Source organism: Sarcophilus harrisii, chromosome 1 (assembly GCF_902635505.1).
Source record: "Sarcophilus harrisii chromosome 1, mSarHar1.11, whole genome shotgun sequence".
NCBI classification, from domain to species: Eukaryota; Metazoa; Chordata; class Mammalia; order Dasyuromorphia; family Dasyuridae; genus Sarcophilus; species Sarcophilus harrisii.
This window is the reverse complement of record NC_045426.1, coordinates 329,618,607-329,638,003: the sequence shown is the minus strand read 5'-3', so window position 1 is coordinate 329,638,003 and position 19,397 is coordinate 329,618,607. Positions and strand designations below refer to the sequence as shown.

At 38.7% G+C, this 19,397-nt stretch overlaps 1 protein-coding gene and 1 long non-coding RNA gene across 2 annotated transcripts in view; one reads left to right on the top strand and one right to left on the bottom strand.

The window, feature by feature from the left end:
- The window catches only part of NR4A3 (nuclear receptor subfamily 4 group A member 3), a 31,747-nt gene extending 29,302 nt beyond the window's left edge, over positions 1 to 2,445 (bottom strand). The window contains 3 exon segments of the mRNA XM_012543105.3: positions 1,835 to 2,056; positions 2,059 to 2,386; positions 2,389 to 2,445. Of these exon segments, the coding sequence (XP_012398559.2) occupies positions 1,835 to 2,056; positions 2,059 to 2,386; positions 2,389 to 2,430 (592 nt within the window). The 5' untranslated portion in view covers positions 2,431 to 2,445.
- A 1,372-nt stretch (positions 2,446 to 3,817) lies between these two features.
- LOC116420469 overlaps positions 3,818 to 19,397 on the top strand; it is a 65,440-nt gene continuing 49,860 nt past the window's right edge. Inside the window, exon 1 of the long non-coding RNA XR_004230800.1 lies at positions 3,818 to 4,125. This is a non-coding gene — a long non-coding RNA (uncharacterized LOC116420469). The remainder of the gene's footprint in view (positions 4,126 to 19,397) is intronic.

Here is a 19,397-nt window from a genome sequence, read left to right as displayed (position 1 = left end):
TTTCTAACCGGGGAGACACTTTTGGAACGTTGCTGTGCCATTCCGTTACCACTGAGTTTCACCACGGTCTCAGCTGGGGAGGTGAGAGGTTCATCTCTGTGCTCCGAGGTTTGGTTTCTTTCTTGTTCTCGGGGTTAGCCCCTCTGGTGAACGAGGTTGCTTTGCTCTCTAAGCTGAGCGCCCTAGGGCTCTTCTCCGCCCCCAAAGCCTCTGGTTACCTAGAAACACTCTCTGCGCCTTTAAACACGTAACACTCCTCCTGATTGCAGCCGCCAGAGCCTGGAGCACAGAGCCTCGGGGGCTGTAAATTAGGAAGGGATAACTACTCCTGTCAAAGACGCTTTCTTCCTTATATTCAGACTCTAGTGGCACCCCCGGGTTTCCCTCCCCTTTGCAACTTTTGGAAGAAATCATGAAACACAGCTTTGTGGCTAGGGTCCTCAGTGGAGTTTCCAACCCCCTAGTCCATTGGTGGCAAGTAGGAAAGAGAATTTCTAGAAACGTACTCCTGAGGTTGAGAGTGGGGATAGAAGTGAGGATGGGGATAAAGGATAGTAAAATCGGAGGTTAGGGTAGATTTATTCTGAATATCTCATCAAACTACAATAACTTTAGCACACTACTGCTAACAATTACATTTAAGCTCAATTTCCGAGTCAGGCAGATTTTATTTCTTCCAGCTTTTTGCTTTCTATGAAAAGTTTCACATTAGCCGAGATAAATGAGCATTCATTGGCTCTAATGGGAAGTATTTATTTCCTGCTATATTTCAGTAAGGGAGGAGGTGCGAAAAAGATTTCAAATAGTCAAGGCATTTACAACTTCTTATTGACTTGGAGCACTAATAAATGTTATTCTTTGGAAATATTACTGGAAAACTGGAAGAAAAATATACACCTACTATTTGCATCCTAACAATACCTTTTCTAATACGTCCATAAGACATCTTTTAGGAGGTACTTTCTACGTTTCTGTAACTTCTACAGAGAACTTCAGTCGTTTAATGACTTTGTTCTACTCCTCCAGAGCCACGAGCTATTTCAATTAACAATTTTTTTTTTTAAAATGGAAAAGTAATTTCTACATCAAACCAAGACTGAGAGAAGAAGGAAACCACATACACGTGCTGGGTGACTAAAGTTGGTAATTACAATTTATTACCTCCAAAAGAGAAAGAGTAAATGTGAGAAGAGCAGATGAAGGACAGACGTGCTTAGAGAAGCCCCCGTCTCATTTCATTACAATATGCCACATTCCAACAATTACCTCTGTGCTCCTCTGAGCTGCTTCTGTAGTTCCCGCAGTCGCTGCCCCCAGTTATTTTCCTCTCTCAGTCCAAATTCAATCAACCTGCCCTGTAGTTTCCATTAGGTACTACTAACTTGTACCAACAAAATCACCTATTTTCAAGCCTACTTAAAGAAGGAAAATTACTGCCATTCATCACCGGAGCTGCAACTCCCGGCCGCCGCCGCCGCCGCCGCCGCCGCCGCCGCCGCCGAGAGCATCATTTCCATGACAACAACCAGAGCCTGAAAATACCCTGAATAATATCGCAGGAGTTGCTATTGCACAAATCCTGGTCCTCCTCTTTGTTAAAGAAAAAGCCTCTCCAAAAGGGGCAGGAAATCACACGAACTCCTAATAACCCAGCGGGACTCCTAGGGGGTAAAAGTTTCAGATTAGAGCTCTCGGGACTGCTTACAAAACGACTCACTTGCGGGGAGCGAAGAGGAGAAAACCACAAAAAGTTGTCAAAATCAGTAGCTACCAGAGAGCCCTCCGAACAACTTTTAGCAACTCCCCTAAATAGCTCTGCGAATCTCATACGTACTTGGCTGCTGTGGCGGTTCCGTCTTTATATCGAGTTTATAGAGGACTGCCCCGAAATCTTCATGGGGGAGTAGTAGCCGAGGTCCCGGAAGGGCTGACTTGTACAAACTGAGGAACTCCCAGAGACTGCGGACTCGCAGGAGATGCTGCGATCCCAACTCATGGGAAAGCACGGAAGAGGAGCTCAGTGGGCGCCCTGGCTCCTGCTGCTCCTGAGCCAGGAATAAGGAATAAACCCAGGGAAAAATGCAGCCGCGCCGCTGCTGCCGCTGCCGTAGCCTCTGTTATTCCCGCTGCAGTTTCCGCTGCTCCTGTCAGGGTGACAATGTGAGCCGGAGGCGGGGTTCGCCGGCGCGGCTGTGCACCGAAAAGCTCTGTCGGAGAGGTGTGTGAGCGTGTGGAGTGTGTATGCAGTGTGTGAGCGTGTGGAGTGTGTATGCAGTGTGCGCTTCTGGGTGTGTGTATCTGGGGATGAGAGTGTGTATGTGTCAGCGTGTGTGCGTTTGTGTGAGGAGAGGGAGAGGTGCTGCAAGCTGGGGGGAGGCAGGAGACTCTGCTCTCCCGGCTGCGCGCTCGCTTGCTCTCTCCGAACGTCATTTATGCCACAGGAGCCCTAGCGGCCTCTCCATAGAGCTCCTGGAATGCGAGACGTCAATGGTGACGCCATGGGACGCTCACGTCACCCTCCTCCTCCCCTCCCCTCACCCCGGCCGGTTCCGCGTGTGTGAGTAAGGGAGTGTGTGTGTGTGTGTGTGTGTGTGTGTGTGTGTGTGAGAGAGAGAGAGAGAGAGAGAGGGCTCACGCGCGTATTCCAGTCACTCGCTGTTTTACAATGGAAGCCTAGCACAGCTGCTTGTCACTCTGAGAGATCTTAGTCGGTGGCTGCCAACCTCTGCAGAACACGTTCGCTTTTTGGACTCTGTCAGAAGATCGCTCGTCTTTGCTTCTAGGCAGAGACTGTCAGCGTAGGTTGCTTGGGTTGGGGCGGAATAAAGGTAGAGAAGACGTGTTGACACGACTCCAGGACTGCCCAGAGTGTCCAGGAAACCTGGTGAAAAGGGGAACAATGCTTCATAAAGTGAAGGATTTGCCATCCAGTTTCACTGAGAGATCCTACCTAGCAGTGGATGATGCACAGGGGTTGGTCACTATAGTTAAATGGCCCTTTTGTTGTGAAGCTTCGTCCTCATTTAATGACTTCTTTGGAAGTTATTTACTATCTTATTGTATTATTTACTCTCCAGCCCTCAGCAAAAAGGGTTAATTAGCAATCCTTTCTCCAGACTCTGGTGCGTATTTTGCACAGTGTGAGGGTTACAGTCAGGGTGAGGTTTTATTTCATTACAGTACGTTATTTCTTGTCTAGCCGTTAGCATTAAAATCATTGAAAACACAAGCACAGAACACGTATGATTTAACTGAGCTGGTATCTTGTTTCACACACACACACACACACACACACCCCCAGACCACTTCAAAAACGGAACACATAGCTGACACTTGTTTTTTGCATATTGGAAATGAGTTTCTTCTGTTTGTCCCCAAATTAGAACATTGTGATACGATTTGTAGCAGTTATTCGTTTGAGAATTTGGTATGGATATATAGTCCCACTGTGTTATGGAATTACGTACAAATAGCTATTGACCCAGTGAATGTGAGACTCTTCCCTCCATCCCTATCCCCTGGAAATTGTTTTGAGAATGAATTTCTCGCTGAGAAAAATACACCAAGTGTCCCGAGATTGGACTCCGACTGTTCAATATTCAAACAATCTTTTGGACCAAATGCTGTGGATCGTGGTTGTCTAGGTAAGTCCGCACACTCGGTGACCATCCCCGTGGTTCCCTGCTTGAATGAGAGTTGAAATTACATCTCTTTAACATGTCACCATTTTAGCCTGAGAAACGGAGGCAGCATATTTCATTTCAGGACTCCTTCAGACAAGATTCGGGAGGGGACAGGAACCTGGAAATACATACATACATATATGTATATATTCCAGCCTCCTCGCCCTCTTCTTTCTTTTCTCAAACTGGGAGGGCAGCCGGGGAGTCTAGTGTGGGAGAAAGCTCGGAAGGCAGCCCAGTACCGTGGAACGCCGCCCTCTTTCTCGCTGCTACCAATCCGGGGACTGGTGGAGGGCGCTGCTACATTGTATCTATTCAAAGGGAGTCGGACCGAGAGCAGCTAGGCGCTGACGCACGGGAGGCGCGTGATTGACGCAGGCGAGGTTTCTAAATTTAGCAGTTGGCCCGGGCCCTGCCGCCGCCGCGCGCCGGAGATAGCGGAGTAGGTTCCCCTCCGTCACCCCCCTCCCCCCAGCTCCCTCCTCACTTGCTCCATTCAGGCGCGGGCCGGGCTGTGATCCGGCCGAACCAAATATAGCAGTGGGCAGTTATTTTTAGACCCGTGGGCCTCGGCGCGCGCTCCCTGCCCTTCCCCTCCCCCCCTAGGCCCGTTCACTCCTGATGAGAACCCACAGGGAGGGGGCGCCCTGACCCCGGCCCTGAGGGCCTCGGGAGCTCCCCGGAGGTGTGTGTGTGTGTGTGTGTGGAGGTGGGGTGGGGAGAGGCGTACGCGCCCGGCGACATTCGCCATTTTTGTCAATCTGGTCCAGTGACCCGGGCTTATGGGCGCCCGGATATTTGTACGCGCACACGCACACGCACACGCACACATTGTGAGTGGGAATCTGTGTGAGGCCCCGCGGGAGGAGGTGGGGCGCAGGCGGGACTCCGGGATGGCCCGAGGTGGCGGCTCGTGGGGGCGGAGCCGCAGCCGCAGCAGCAGCCGCAGCCGCAGCAGCAGCAGCTACCCGGGCTGCCGCCGCCTCTTCCTGACAGTTTGGGGATACCCCCTGGCCGGACGTCACGGAGGAGCCGAGGAGGTGGCGGTGGCGGCCCGGGGCTCATCCTGCCCTGACATCACGGGTGCAGCAGCGGCTGCGCGACTGCTCCTCCTTTGTAGCTTCCCCCCTTTCCCTCCCCCCCCTTGTTGAGTAACTGCTTTGTTAACTGAAAATACCATGACGGGCCAGTGGGATCACTAACTAGCTCCAGACCTCAAAGAAAGTTAGGGAGGCTGTCAGGCAAGATCGGGGAGACTCCCCCACGCAGGCTCTGATGGTATCTGGTGGGTGGATATGTGGAGAAGCATCTGACAATTTCCACGTATTTTTCTTACCTAACTGCACCCTAAAGAGGTTTAAAAATACTTTTATTTCCATGCCCTCCTCCCCTTCCGAAGGATCAAAATCCATTTCTGAAAAAAAAAATAGGCAAAATTGAGATGTGCATGCAGAATTCCTAAAATGATGTGAAAAAGTCTCGGGGAAAAGATTTTTCGACTGATTTATTAATTGGCGAAAGTTTTCAGATGTTAACCATACAACTTATTGTGTATCTAATTTATATTTTAATATATTTAACATCTACTGGTCATCCTGCCATCTAGGGGAGGGGGTGGGGGGGGTAAGAGGTAAAAAATTGGAACAAGAGGTTTGGCAGTTGTTAATGCTGTAAAGTTACCCATGCATATATCCTGTAAATAAAAGGCTATTAAATAAAAAAAAAAAGATGTTAACCATACAAATTAGTATAGAGAAGAGAATTGTGTAAGTAGAAGGGGCCTCAGCATATAATCAGATTAGCTTACTTTAATTAAATTAAAAATGAATATTTATAACCCTTTATTTTACAGAGTAATCGACATAACAGTTTGTAGTGTGAAGTTTCTTTACATATTATCTTAGTTGATCTTTAGTGTAATCCTTTGTAGTTATTGTCATCCACATTTAATTGTTGAGAAAATAATTCAGAGGGTGACTTGCCTGTGATCAAGAATTAGTAAGTGCTAGACTGGATTCCAACCTAGTTTTCACTTGCCTCCAAACCCAGTTTTCTTTCAAGTATGAAAAAAAAAAAAATCCTTGCCTACTTAGGCTGTTGTCAAACTTTTATTGTCATATTTTGATAGGATTGTGCCACCTGAAATAAGGCTATTCTTACTTCCGAATACTTATTCTATCATTCCAATAAATTCCAAAATTGCATGTTATTTGTCACTTATTTCTTTCATATTTCTCTTAGCATAAGTAACTCAGGGTAAGATTTTCTCATTGGGTGGTTGGGTTACTACTTTCTGTAGGATGATAGTAATTGTTTTATGTTCACTGTATCTTAGGTACATCAAGTTACTTATTTTGCTCCATGACTCTTCACTTGTGACTTGTCTGATTCAGTTCATTCAGTTGGCAACTCCTTAGCTCATTGTGCTTCTTAAAAGGAAACCTAGTTAGATATGAGAGATTCCAGTAATAATTGAGAAGTTGGATTAATTTGCAAGTATAGATAGTATTGGAACTAAGACTTCTTAGAGATGATTATTTAATTTCCCTTATATCCCTAAATTCATATGATGCCCAATTGTTTGATCTTTAGGCATGGTCAGCATTTATAATGTATCTGCTCTGTGCGGGATATTGTGACAAATTCTGGGGAAGATGAAAATATTAAATAAAACAGTCTCTGCCATCCCTGATATCCACAATTTAGTTGGGGAGATGAAACACCTTTGAAAAAAGCTGTTAAATAAGTGTATGGAAAGATTCACATCAAGTTCTATATGAACACCAGAAAGGTGAAAGATAATTTGTGAAGGGGGAAGGAGGACCAATTCTTTCATGAAGTAGTTTGCATTTGATTGGCCTTAAAGAACAAATAGAATATAACTAAAATGGAGTTTTAATGAAAGCATTCTAGATTATCAGGAAATAATGTGATCAAAGATGTATAAGAGTTTGGAGAGCTTGAGATGTGGTAGGGGGACAGGGAGTAGTCCATATTAATTAAATTATATTTTACTACCCCTCCTATTTCCCCCCTTTAGAAAACCTGAATACATTTTAAAATATTTTGTGAAACTGAAAATGATGTAAGGTAGAAATGCTTAAACAATTTATGTCTTGGGGGAAAAGATTTCTTTAAAAAAAAAATAAGGCTTGGATTGTTAGGTTAAAATGTTTTAACTTAGTTCAGTAGGAAACCAGTGAGGGATTTTGAGTGACTCAGATTTTATTGGACTTTTATTTTTTAATCATAATTTTATCATAATCCTGTGAGATTAGATCTGTTCTTGAAGCTACTTGAAATGAAAATAAATTCTTATTAATTCTTTCCAGTAAACATCTGATGTTTTATGCTTTTTAAAAGTAGATTTTTTTTTTAGTAATTGTATGTGTGTGTAAAATATGGTTATGTTATCAATAAGTAAATGTTACTCTATCTAAACACATGCTGAATTATATATTTTGATTAAACCATAGAGGGATAGAAACTGGACCTAAAAACTCCCAGGTAAAGAAACTTTCTGCTAATGTAAGATGGTATCTTCTTTGCAAGTTAAAGTCTTAAAAGAATTGCCTAGTGCTGTGGTGGTAAACTCAAATAAAAACAGATACTAGTGGAACCATATGTTAATATTTTTATTTACATTGTAATGGATTTTTAATTATTTTGTTAAACAGTTCCCAATTACATTTTAATCAGATTCCAATAGTTTGACAGCCCCGGCCTAGGTCTCTGAGAATTAAGTTCACCTATCCAGGGTCACATAGCCAGTAGATTTTAAGAGAATATATTGATTGAAAATTTCTTTGGCTTCTCTTCTTGGGCATTCTCTACCATTCTCTACCATTCTCTACCATTATGACAATTCTGCTTCTTCAGTGAAGTATATAATACATATATAGTAAACTATATTTTTAAAAAATCAGATATGAAATATAACAAATATTTATATATATGACATTTTGAAAATTCACAAGACAATTGGTTATTATATAATTTGCAGAATTAGCTGATTATTTTCCTGCTTTTGTGTTTTTTTATTTTTCTTGCACAGGTAAAACAAAATTTTATTTATTAAAATGTTCAGTATAGGATATTCAACAGAGCAAGAACATCTGAATTTTGAAACTATAGCTGCTTCAATGTATATTTCTTTCTTGGTCAGCATAGAGAAAGCAAAGGAAGCAATTGTGATAATCTCTAGAAACAAATTATAGTAATCTTAAAAACTATGATTTGTTGGATTTGTGGTACCTTCTGCTTTATTTTGGTTTTATAGGCTAGTCATATATAATAAAGTATGTCTTTTCCTGAGAAAATAACCAGAAGAATGTAATTTTGTTTGAGTTGGTACTTATTTTAATAAAAAATGAATTTTGAAATCACTATAAGTGCTTTTTTTTATATAGCAGTGATGAAGAATCACTTTATTCTTCATCAAGAACTGGAAAAGATCTTAGAGATCATGTAGTTCAGTTCCCTCATCTTCCAGATGATAAAACTGAGGCCCTATTAAGTGACTTTTCTTAAGTTATACCATTTTTTAAGAAATGGAAACAGGATTGAAACTGGAGTCTTCTGACTCCAGATCTATCACTCTTTCCATTATACTCCAGGACCTCTGTTGATACCGTATACAGAGTAGTGAGTCAGAGAGGGAAGTTTCTTTAATGAAGAAAATTGACTGGATAAACAAAGGCCAATATGAGTTCATCTTTTGATATTCTCTGCCACTTAATGCCTGTTTCTTTTTTTTTTTTTTGACTATATTAACTTTCTTTCTTTCTTTTTTTTTTTTTTTTTTTAAATTTAATAGCCTTTTATTTACAGGATATATGCATGGGTAACTTTACAGGATTAACAATTAAACCTCTTATTAATTTTCCCTTCCCCCCCCTCCCTAGATGCAGGATAAGTAGATTTAAATACATTAAAATATAAATTGCACTAAGTATACATGACCAAAGTTATTTTGCTGTACAAAAGAAATCAGATTAAAATATTGTACAATTAGCGGAAGGAAATCAAAAATCATATTATAAATATAGGGATTGGGAATTCAATGTTGGTTTTATCATCTCCCAGAGTTCTTTTCTGGGCATAGCTGTTCAGTTCATTCTGCTCCTTTAAAATGATTTGGTTGATTCGTTGCTGAGGATGGCCTGGTCCATCAGAACTGGTCATCATATTTTTGTTGAAGTTAAATGATCCCTGGTCCCTCATTTCATCCATCATTCGTGTAAGTCTCCCAGGCCTTTCTGAAATCATCCTTTGGTCATTTCTTAAGAACAGTAATATTCCATTATTCATATACCAAATTTATTAATTCTCCAACTGATGGACATCCATTCAGTTTCAGTTTTACCCTCAAAGGGCGCCCAAAAATTCGTGCACATGGTCCCTTTCCCTTTCTTTATAATCTCTTTGGGATATAAGCCCAGTAGTAACACTGCTGGATCAAAGGGTATGCACAGTTTGATAACTTTTTGAGCATAGTTCCAAACTACTCTCCAAAATGGTTGGACTTAATGCCTGTTTCACTCAAAAGACAGTTATTTAGGACCAAATTTTATAAGTTATCTATGTCCGTAAGTAAATATGTCTTTAAAGATGAAAATAGGAAAGGAGAAACTGTTTCAGGAGAGGGTTTTTCTGGTGTCATTGTAACTGTATTACCTAAAATAGAGATGTCAAATTTCCAGTGATCCACAAAACTTCTAAGTGCAGCCTGAACCAGATTAAAATATAATTGGAATATGTTTAACAAAATAAATAAAAATGCAATACAATATAGATTCTTTCTTCCCTTTTTCCCTTTCTTTCCCCCCCCCCCCCCCTTTTTCCCCCCCCCCCCTTTTCCTTTCTTTTTCCCCCCCCCCCCCCCCCTTTCCCCCCCTTCCTTTCCCCCCCCCCCTTTTTTTCCCCCCCCCCCCCCCTTTTCCCCTTCCTTTCTTTTTTTTTTCCCTTCCCCTTTCTTTTTCCCCCTTTCTTTTTTCCCCCCCCTTTTTTCCTTTTTTCTTTTTCCCCCCCTCCCCCCCCCCCTTCCTTCCTTCCTTCCTTCCTTCCCCTTCTTCTTCTTCCTTCCTTCTTTTCCCCTTCCTTTTTTCTTTCCTTTCTTTTTTCCTTTCTTTCTTTTCCTTTTTCCCCCCCCCCCCTTTCCCCCCCTTTCCTTTTTCCTTTCTTTTTTCTTTCTTTCTTTCTTTTCTTTCTTTCCTTTTTTAGGCAGTTGAGGGTTAGGACCCCAGAGTCCACAAACCTGGGAAATTAAGTTGGGATAATTTGAACTCAGGTCCTCCTGACTTCAGGGCTAGTGCTCTATCCACTGTATCATCTAGCTGCCCCTAATTTTTAGTTTTCTAAGCCAATATACTGCTGTTTCTATTTGAGTTTGATACCATTGATTTAATACATGATTTTTTGTTATACCTTGTATGACTTTTACCTTATAAAACATATACATAAATATTAATAACTCTAACAGTCTTGGATTTCATAAATTTTCAAATTAATCCAAATATACTGTTACCATGACACTTTGGAAAAGTAAGTGGGATTTCTTCATCTAGACTTTTGGTTCTCTTTTTATTCTGATTCTCTTTTCTCCTTATTCTCATTTACTTGAAATGTGTACAGAGAGCTAAGAGCTAAGAATGAAAAGCCCAGATTACTTGTAAATTTTCTGTGTTTTTATCTAAGGACTTAAGAAAATTTGGCCCAAATTTTTTTAATTTGTTTTACAATTTTGAATTTCCATTCCTTCAAACAAACAATGAAATTAGGAAAAATCTTGAGGACAAAGATCCATGGGGTTGCAATTATTAAGTTTAAAGGGACTTTTTGAGGGAAATTAAGAATTCATTGAAATTTGAAAAATTAGAATTGTTTATTTTCAGTTTTGTGTTTTATGCTAAGGAAACACTGAAATGATTAAACAACCAGATAAAATGAAGTGTCAATATCAGTTGTTAAATTATGAAAAATTGGTAATATCAATTTTATTATGAAATAGTTTTTCATTTTAATGAGTAACAGCTAAGAAGGATACATATTAGGATACTATAGAACTAAAGATGAATGAGATCTTACCTTTTTATTTTATAGATGAGAAAATTGAGAGTTGGGAGAGGACATCACAAGCAGATGTTTAACCCATATATTCTGATTACAGAGCCAAGTTTCTTTCCACTGTGTCTCTTTCTAGAGACTTTCTAGAATGCTTTATGTAGCAAACTAAAGAATTTTGACTTTAATTAATAGGAAATGGGAAAGGCATCATTTAATTAATTCACGAATGAATCAATTTATCTTTTAAAGCAGGGAAAAGATTTGATTCCATGATTAGAGGTGTAGGTTAGGAAAATTGACTTGATCACTGAATGAATCAAAGGAGAGGAGGAACTGAGCATGGGGAACCATGGCATAGATACTATTGCAATAGCCAAACTGAGAGAGAATGGAGGCCTGAACAAGGGTAATAACTGTGGGAATAGAAAGGAAGAGAGAGAGAAGAGAGATTTCAAATGTAGACTCTACAAGACTTAGTGACTATAGAGTGGATGTGAGTGATCAAAAGCCACAGGTGAATCTTGGAGGATGGTAGTACTATTAATAGAAATAAAGATGTTAAGAAGAGAAGCTTATTATGGAACAAGATTATAAATTTTGAACTTATTAGTGGGATAGCATGGGATAGATACATAGGATTAGAATAATGGTTATGAATGTGGATTGTAGACCCGTTGGAGTTAGCATAGTTATTGCAGGGCATCCACAAATTCACATTCAAATCATGTCAAAAAAGGCTTATTAAGTGCTCTGGGAGCGCAAGGACTATTTCATTTTTTTCTCCCCTCTAGTTCCATGTCCTAGACACAGTAAGGGGCTTAATATATACCAGTTTAAGTCCAAGCTAGTACCTGGAGGCCTCAGGATTATCCAGAGTCAGGATAAATTATAGTCCTTGATCTTTAGGGGGAGAAGTGAAGGAGACAAACTGCCACCAGGCTTGCCATCAACTTTTCTCCTCCTCATCCTGCTGCAAAGTAAGTTCTCACCTCTCTCACCTCACCCTCTAATCCTTGCCTACAATTATTTTAACATCAAACATTGAGCCAGCACCAGTGGTGAGAAGAGCCATTTTTCCAAACATATGCTAATAATCATTATCTCATATCAAATAGATAATTAGCCTTAAGTGATTGATTGTCAGATTCAAGTACAACTTATATGGTTTCAGCCCTTTACACCAGTTGAATTTAAATGCTTGCAATGTACAAGACACCTAGCTATTGATGATATGAAGACAAAAATAAAACATTTTCTACTCTCATAATGTATAAGTATACAACATGTATAGAGATAAAGAAATAAAAAGTAATAGACTACTAATTACTAATATTTGCAGTCAAAGAAGGCTTCATGAAGGAGGCAGCATTTGATCTGAGTCTTAAATGAAGATAAGGATGGGGTTATTTATATCTGTACCTATGAAAAGAGATATGTAACAGGCATAGAATATAGATAGTGGTTTATATGAATGCACAAAGGCAGGAAATATAACATCAAGTTTATGGAGAAGATACATTTGTCTAGAATGTAGATAAATGTACTATGTCTATTAAGTAATAATATCCATGCATTTTAAAATCTATAAAATATTATGTAGATGTGATTAATAATAATAATTAAAAGTATTACAGAATTTGTAATAGCTTTTTGTCATTGTGTGTATTCTCAGTCAGTGAATAACTGCAAAACTACTGTATTATTATATAGGGGGTATTTGTATGTGAAAAATTGGGAGTTTCTGTATTGGAAATAAGAGATCAGGACAACAGACCAAGATTCGAAAATCATTCACACAGAAGATAGTTGAAGCCAGGTAAATGGATGAAGTTGCTAAGGGAGAATAATATAGGCAGAATAAAAGAAAGTCAAAGATAGAAATTTGGGCAATATTTCTCTTTTAAGGTTGCAGGAAGAAGGTACAGATAACAAAGACAAAGTGAACAGAGGGATAAGAGAAAAACAAGTATAGTGCAGAATAATAGACCCAAGGGAGAAGTTAAGGTTATGACTGATAAAAAGCAATTAGGAAATTGTTGGTGAACTTTGGGAGAATGGTTTTAATACAATGGGAGTGGTAAAACAGTAAAGATATGAATGGATTATTAGGCATCTTGTATAGAATTAGAGAAGTCTGGCAGCCAAAGGTATGATAGAAAAGTATATATACTTCAACAGGATAGAAAATATTGTGGTAATTGCATTATTTTCCAAGGAAGACACACTTTAATTTTCAGTTGTTTCTTTGTAACATTGAATCTCTCCTAATTTGGTTGTTAGCAGATCCCAGAGATGAAGTAAATGGTTTAATGATATAAATGGTCCACTTGAAATGCTTGAAATCATGTGTGTGGAACTGGAAATAGCTGAGCAAAGTTGTGCCATATTAGCAATTTAATTCTCATAATTATGGTAAAAGTAGGTGGTACAGTTAAGTCAAAGGTTAAAGATTTTTTTTTAAATCAGCATAGTGATCTGTGCTTGAGCCAGAGTATACTAATAACTAATAATAATAACCAATACCATTCTATTGGATTTTGCCCCGCATGATATGAAGTTGACTACATAAGACTATGTACAATGAAATTACTGGAGACAGTTAAATAAGCAGGTCTACAGCTCTCTACCTGCCAACAAGTTCCTATCATTTGATCTTGTTGCCTGTGAAATGTCATCAAGAGTTGTAAGTGGGAATAATGTACTCTGTCAATGATAGCTGTTATGATTCAGATTTACTTGTGCCTTTATTACTTTTTTACAGTCCCCTTTGTGCTGTTCCATTCAATTAGGGTTTGAATAAATTTAGGCTTTGGTTTGAAATACTTCCTTATGAAAAAGTTTATTGAACACCATTCTTTGATATGAAGTTAAATAAAGTAAATGCAATTAGAATGTTGATAAGATACTTACAAATGTAGATAGATATATTATTTATTGTTATATGATAAGCCAATACATAGTAGAAATTCCAACTGGTAGAAATGTAGTTGAGAGAAATAAGTGGGTATTCTAAAAAAAATAACAGAGGTTAGTAAGGGATTAGTTGTATTTATGTATTCAGTTTAGTTTATTGCCTTGCATATAATAAATGCTTTTTAGATTTTTATTGATTGAAATATATTGAGAATTTGAATTAGAAACTGAGCCACCTACAATGTGGAATTATTTCAAGATCATATACATAGTAAGTTTGGGACACTTTATGGAAAATGAATACAATGGTATTGTGTTTGAAGTTTGACAGTAGTCACACAAAAACCCCCCCTGCAAACAGTTGTCCTCTAAAACCAGAATCTCCAAATATACTTACTCCCTGTAAGATGGATTAGCATCATATTTCTGTCCCATTTTAATAGATCATCAGAATATGTATTTACATAGGAAAGCAGACTCCTTTCCATTCTCTGATCTGATTTTAATAGACTTTTATTTGGTGATGGTGGTCAGGAGAAGGAAGAACGGCACATATACTGTATATGTTAAAATACTATGAATGCTTAAGAAATTAAGACATCACATTAAATTATTTTTTCTCATACTGTCATGAGAAATGTGTATGTGCTAGTTTACCATCATTCCACAAAATGAATAGAAGCTGATGGTCAGAAATTTGAACATTTAAATCTTTGAACTAATGCTGTAATATTTTAACATACTTTCTACCAAAAATAAATATACTTATGATTACACTGACACCTATATTGAAATAACATGCTTTTGTGAAATGCAAGCATCATCATCAACATCATTATTATCATCATAATGATAGTTATATAGGGTAACTAGGTGGCACGGTGAATAGAGTAACAGGTCAAGAATTGGAAAAAACATCTTCCTGAGTTCAAATATGATCTCAGATAAATGTGTGGCCTGGGAAAATGACTTAACCCTGTTTGCTTCAATTAGTTGCTTCATTTGTAAAATGAACTAAAGAAAGAAATGGCAAATTACTTCAGCATCTTTGCCAAGAAAACCTCCCAAATTGGATATGACTGAATGACAATTTCTTTAAGATTTACAAAATGCTTTTAAAGTATTTTATTTTATTTTTACAATAACCTAAGAGCATAGGTGTTGTTATCTTCATTATGCAAAGAAACTCAGATAGATTAAATGACTTGTCCAGGGTCACACAGCTACTAAATATTTGAGGCTGGTTTTGAACTCAGGTTTTTCTGACTCTAGATTAGGGGTCCTCAAACTTTTTAAATAGGGGGCCAGTTCACTGTCCCTCAGACTGCTGGAGGGCCAGACTATAGTAAAAACAAAAAGTATGAACAAATTCCTATGCACGCTGCATATATCTTATTTTGAGATGAAGAAACAAAACGGGAACAAATACAGTATTTAAAATGAAGTAAAGTTAAATCAACAAACTTACCAGTATTTCAATGGGAACTATGGGCCTGCTTTTGACTAATGAGATGGTCAATGTCTAGTTCCATATTTGTCACTACTAGTTGTAACAAGTGTTGCAAGTGTGCATCCGTTTGTCTTGATCTGGTTGGAGATTTCAAATGTTTCATTCTAGAAAAAGTCTGTTCACAGACATAAGTGCTGCCAAAGATGGTTGCCATTTTGAGTGCATGGTTCCTGAGATGAGGATATGCCTCAGAGGGGAGAGATGCATAGAAATTATGAAGGCTGCTTGATTTGAATGCGTGTTTCAGAGAGTCACAATTCTGCAGTTTAGCCAGTTCCATAGAAAATTGTATCCACATTTTCACTGTCAATAGAAAATGGGTTATGGAAAAGCTGTATGTCCTGTTCATGGAGATGAAGCTCGTTAAATCTAAATTGGAACTCCTTTTGCAATTTTTCCAGTAAATCCACACATGTTTTGTTTGGGAATGCAATCACTGGTTTTTCCACTAACAGATTTTGAGTTGTGGGGAGATGGCAGAAGTTTTCCTCGTTCACTTGTTTGATGAGAAGGCCCAATTTTACTTCAAATGCTTTGACATGTGATTGCATATCACAGATGAGCTTCCCCTTTCCTTGAAGTTGCATATTGAAATTGTTGAGTAGCTCTGTTACATCTGTCAGAAAGGCAAGATGCCATTTCCATTCTGCATCATTGAACTCTGGTACTTCTTTGTTTTTTGAAAGCAAAAAAATCTGTGGAAGTAAGTCATAGAAATATTTCAAAACTCTTCCTTGACTCATCAATGGACTTCTGTATGATATAGAACATTTTCATACTCAACATTTAGCTCAGACAGAAATTCCTGAAATTGTCTGTGATTTAGTGCATTAGCTCTAATGAAGTTAACACACGATACCACAATTTTCATAACAGAGTCCCACTTCAGTGATTTACTACACAGCGCTTGTTGTTGGATGAGGCAGTGTATGGCTATTGGATGAGAATGGTTATGTTTGTCCATCTCTTGGTTAATGCGAGCAATTACTCCTTTCTTAGACCCCTACCATGCTAGGAGCACCATCAGTTGTCACGCTGACTAGTTTAGCCCAGTCCAACTTCAAACCATTCATAGTTTGCCAAACCTTTTCATAAATATCCTCTCCTGTAGTTGTTCCTTTGATACTTTGCAGTGCAACAAGCTCTTCTATGACTTCAAAATAATCATTTGACCCACGAATAAAAAGTTGAAGTTGTGTAGAATCACAAACATCATTGTTTTCATCGAGTGCCAAGGAAAAATATGAAATTTTTTAAATGGAGGTTTGCAAATGCTGATGCAGATTGTCTCCCATTTCTTTAATCCTCTGTGTAATTGTAGGTCCTGAAAGACTCACTGTACTAAATAAATTGGCCTTCTCTGGACACATCTCTTTGTCAACAGAAAGAAGGTATTCTTTAACAAATTCTCCCTCCACAAATGGTCTGCCAGTGCATGCTATTAGCTTGGCAACTTGAAAACTTGCTCGCAGTGATGAAATATTTAGCTGCTTCTGCTTCACAAAAGTATTTTGCTGAGTTGTCAATGTATTTTTCAGTTTTAATATTTTATCTTTTCTCACTTCTCCAACCAAACAATCATATTTATCTTTATGTTGAGTTTCATAGTGTCGATGCAAATTATATTCTTTGAACAGAGACACTGTATTCTGGCATATCAGACATACAGCTCTTTCCTGGTACTGCATGAAAAAGTAATCCTAAGTCCACTGTTCTTTGAATATCCTACACGCCGAGTCAATTTTTCTTTTTCTTGACATCACTATTTCCTAGGGATTCCAAATTGCTATTAGTAAAATACTAATATGTATATATATACAGCGCTACAAAAACAATATACCAGCAATAACTGCCCACACAGAGACATATAGCTTGCAATGCCCAACTTCCTCCAAGCTGCCTCTACGCTATGATGCTTCTGTTTCCCACACTCTCTCTCCTGCTCTTCCTGCTCCTGCTTCTGACCTTTACTGCTTCAATGGCCATGACATGCGCAGCATGCATTGTACATCCCCTGCGCCTGTCTGTGTGGTGGCTGCCATTACTGTATAAGGCCGTGGGCCATCAGTTCTCCGTCTTCTGCATCTCTCTCCCTTCCCCACACCACACACCCTGGGCCTGGGAACTCACCTCACCTCGGTATCACCTCACACTCTGTTTCTGCTGCCTCAGCCCAGTGCCGGAAGTGTGCATTACTAACACGAGTTTAGGTCCAGCGTCACTTCTGGTCTGATTTTGCCATAACCTGGCAGGCCGCATAAACATCCTCAGTGGGCCGCATCTGGCCTGCGGGCCGTAGTTTGAGGACCTCTGCTCTAGATCTTATATTCCATTTTCTGTGCCATCTAACTGCCTCTTTACTTCTTCTTTTATTTATAGGAATGCATTTTCATAGTTAAGCAGCTCATATCAGCTAGTATCTGAACAGAGAAAAAAGTTAGTTTAGATTCTTTTCTAACATCATGAAATTTTTTTTTTTTAAATAACAGTTTTGGCAGCTATTACAGTTCTCATGCTACTCAGCTTAAACTTTTAGCTCAGTATTGAATAATCTAGTTGAGATATTTGCTTGACTATATTAGAAGTGCCCACTTCTAATGAGGCTTATTCAATTCAGATTCATAGAATTAGAGATAGAAGAAACCTTGAAGCTTCTATGACTTAACCCATTACTTTATATAGGAAAATCCTCTCCCTGACTCAATTCTCAAATGAATCTAATTATCTTATCCATTTGGGAATTCCATCTAACGATTACATCCCTATCTATCCTGTATGATACTAATATATGTCTTCCCCAAAGTTTTAACATAGTCCAGCCAAAATGCTGGAGGTCTTTCTCTGTTTCTTTTGATACTGCTAGTTGAACTCTGGTCATTCACTTATCATCCTTTGCTTTTGACTAGCCTATCATGTCTTTCCACTAAGCAATTCCATGATGACAATTTTTAAAATTCCTGCTTATAGTCCTGTTCTTTCCTTCCTCCCCTCCTCCCTTCCTCCCTTCCTCCCTTTCTTGTTTCCTTCCTTCCTTCTCTGTAGTTATTTTCATGGTGGGATTTTTGTAGATACTATTGATATTGCATTGCATTATGGACATATGTCTCATGAAATAATAAATAATGAAATAATGGGGTATACGATAAAACCCGCTTTGCTAATTCTTCCTATTACTTACTTAGTGTATGTTTTAGCTATCTTTCCATCTAACTTCAGCTACCTCCTTAATTTTGGTTTTTGTTTGTAGCAAAAATGAATGGCAAAACCGAATTAGCTTTTCCAAAAATAAGTCTACTTGGTTATTATACAAGGTTCCTGCATTTAGAAGTTTATTTACAGTCTAAAAACTGGTTCTTGGTGTCCTCTGCACCCTTTATTTACCACTCTGCCTTCACTCTTACTGAAGAAATAGAAGGAACTTCAGAATTGAGAGCCATTTTTCATTTTCCCCATTTCACAGATTGCAAAAAAGTTTGCAAGGGCCAAAAAAGTTTGATTATCAGGTTGTCACCCAACTAGCTATGATTAACTAGATTTGCCCTTAAAAAATAATTTTGGTCTATTTCCTAGACCATATTCAAAGCTTTCTATCATTATAGACCTTGCTGGAGCTGGTATAACTTTCAAGAACATAAGAGTCAAGGGAGTAGCTAAGTGGCACAGTGGATAGAGCTCTGAAGTCAGAAGGACCTGAGTTCAAATCCTATCTCAGATACTTAACACTTCCTAGATGTGTGACCCTGGGCAAGTTACTTAACCCCAACTGCCTCAGGAAAAAAAAAAAAGAAGAAGAGGAGGAGGAGGAGGAGGAAGAAGAACATAGAGTCACCTTTATATCAAGATAAGGTATTGGAATGGATGTTGTCCCTGACAATTGATTGACAGTCAGCCTTTGTGTGACTATCTCTAGTGATGAGGGAGTTATGTTCTATTTTTAAATACCTCTGACTATTAGAAGTCTTCCTTATATTGAGCCTGAGTCCATTGTCTTGTATCTTAGAGTCAATCCTAAAATCTTAGAATTAGAAAAGATCTTAGAGATCATCTGCTATAGTCCAATCATACTTGAATAGATTCTAGACTTATCTCTAATGAAGCCTCTATTTTACCATTTCATTATTCCACAGAACGACCTATTCCATTTTTAGACAACTTTAATTGTTAGAAATTTCTTCCTTATATTAAGCCAAAACTTGCATCCTATTGTTCTTGTATCTACTGGTCTT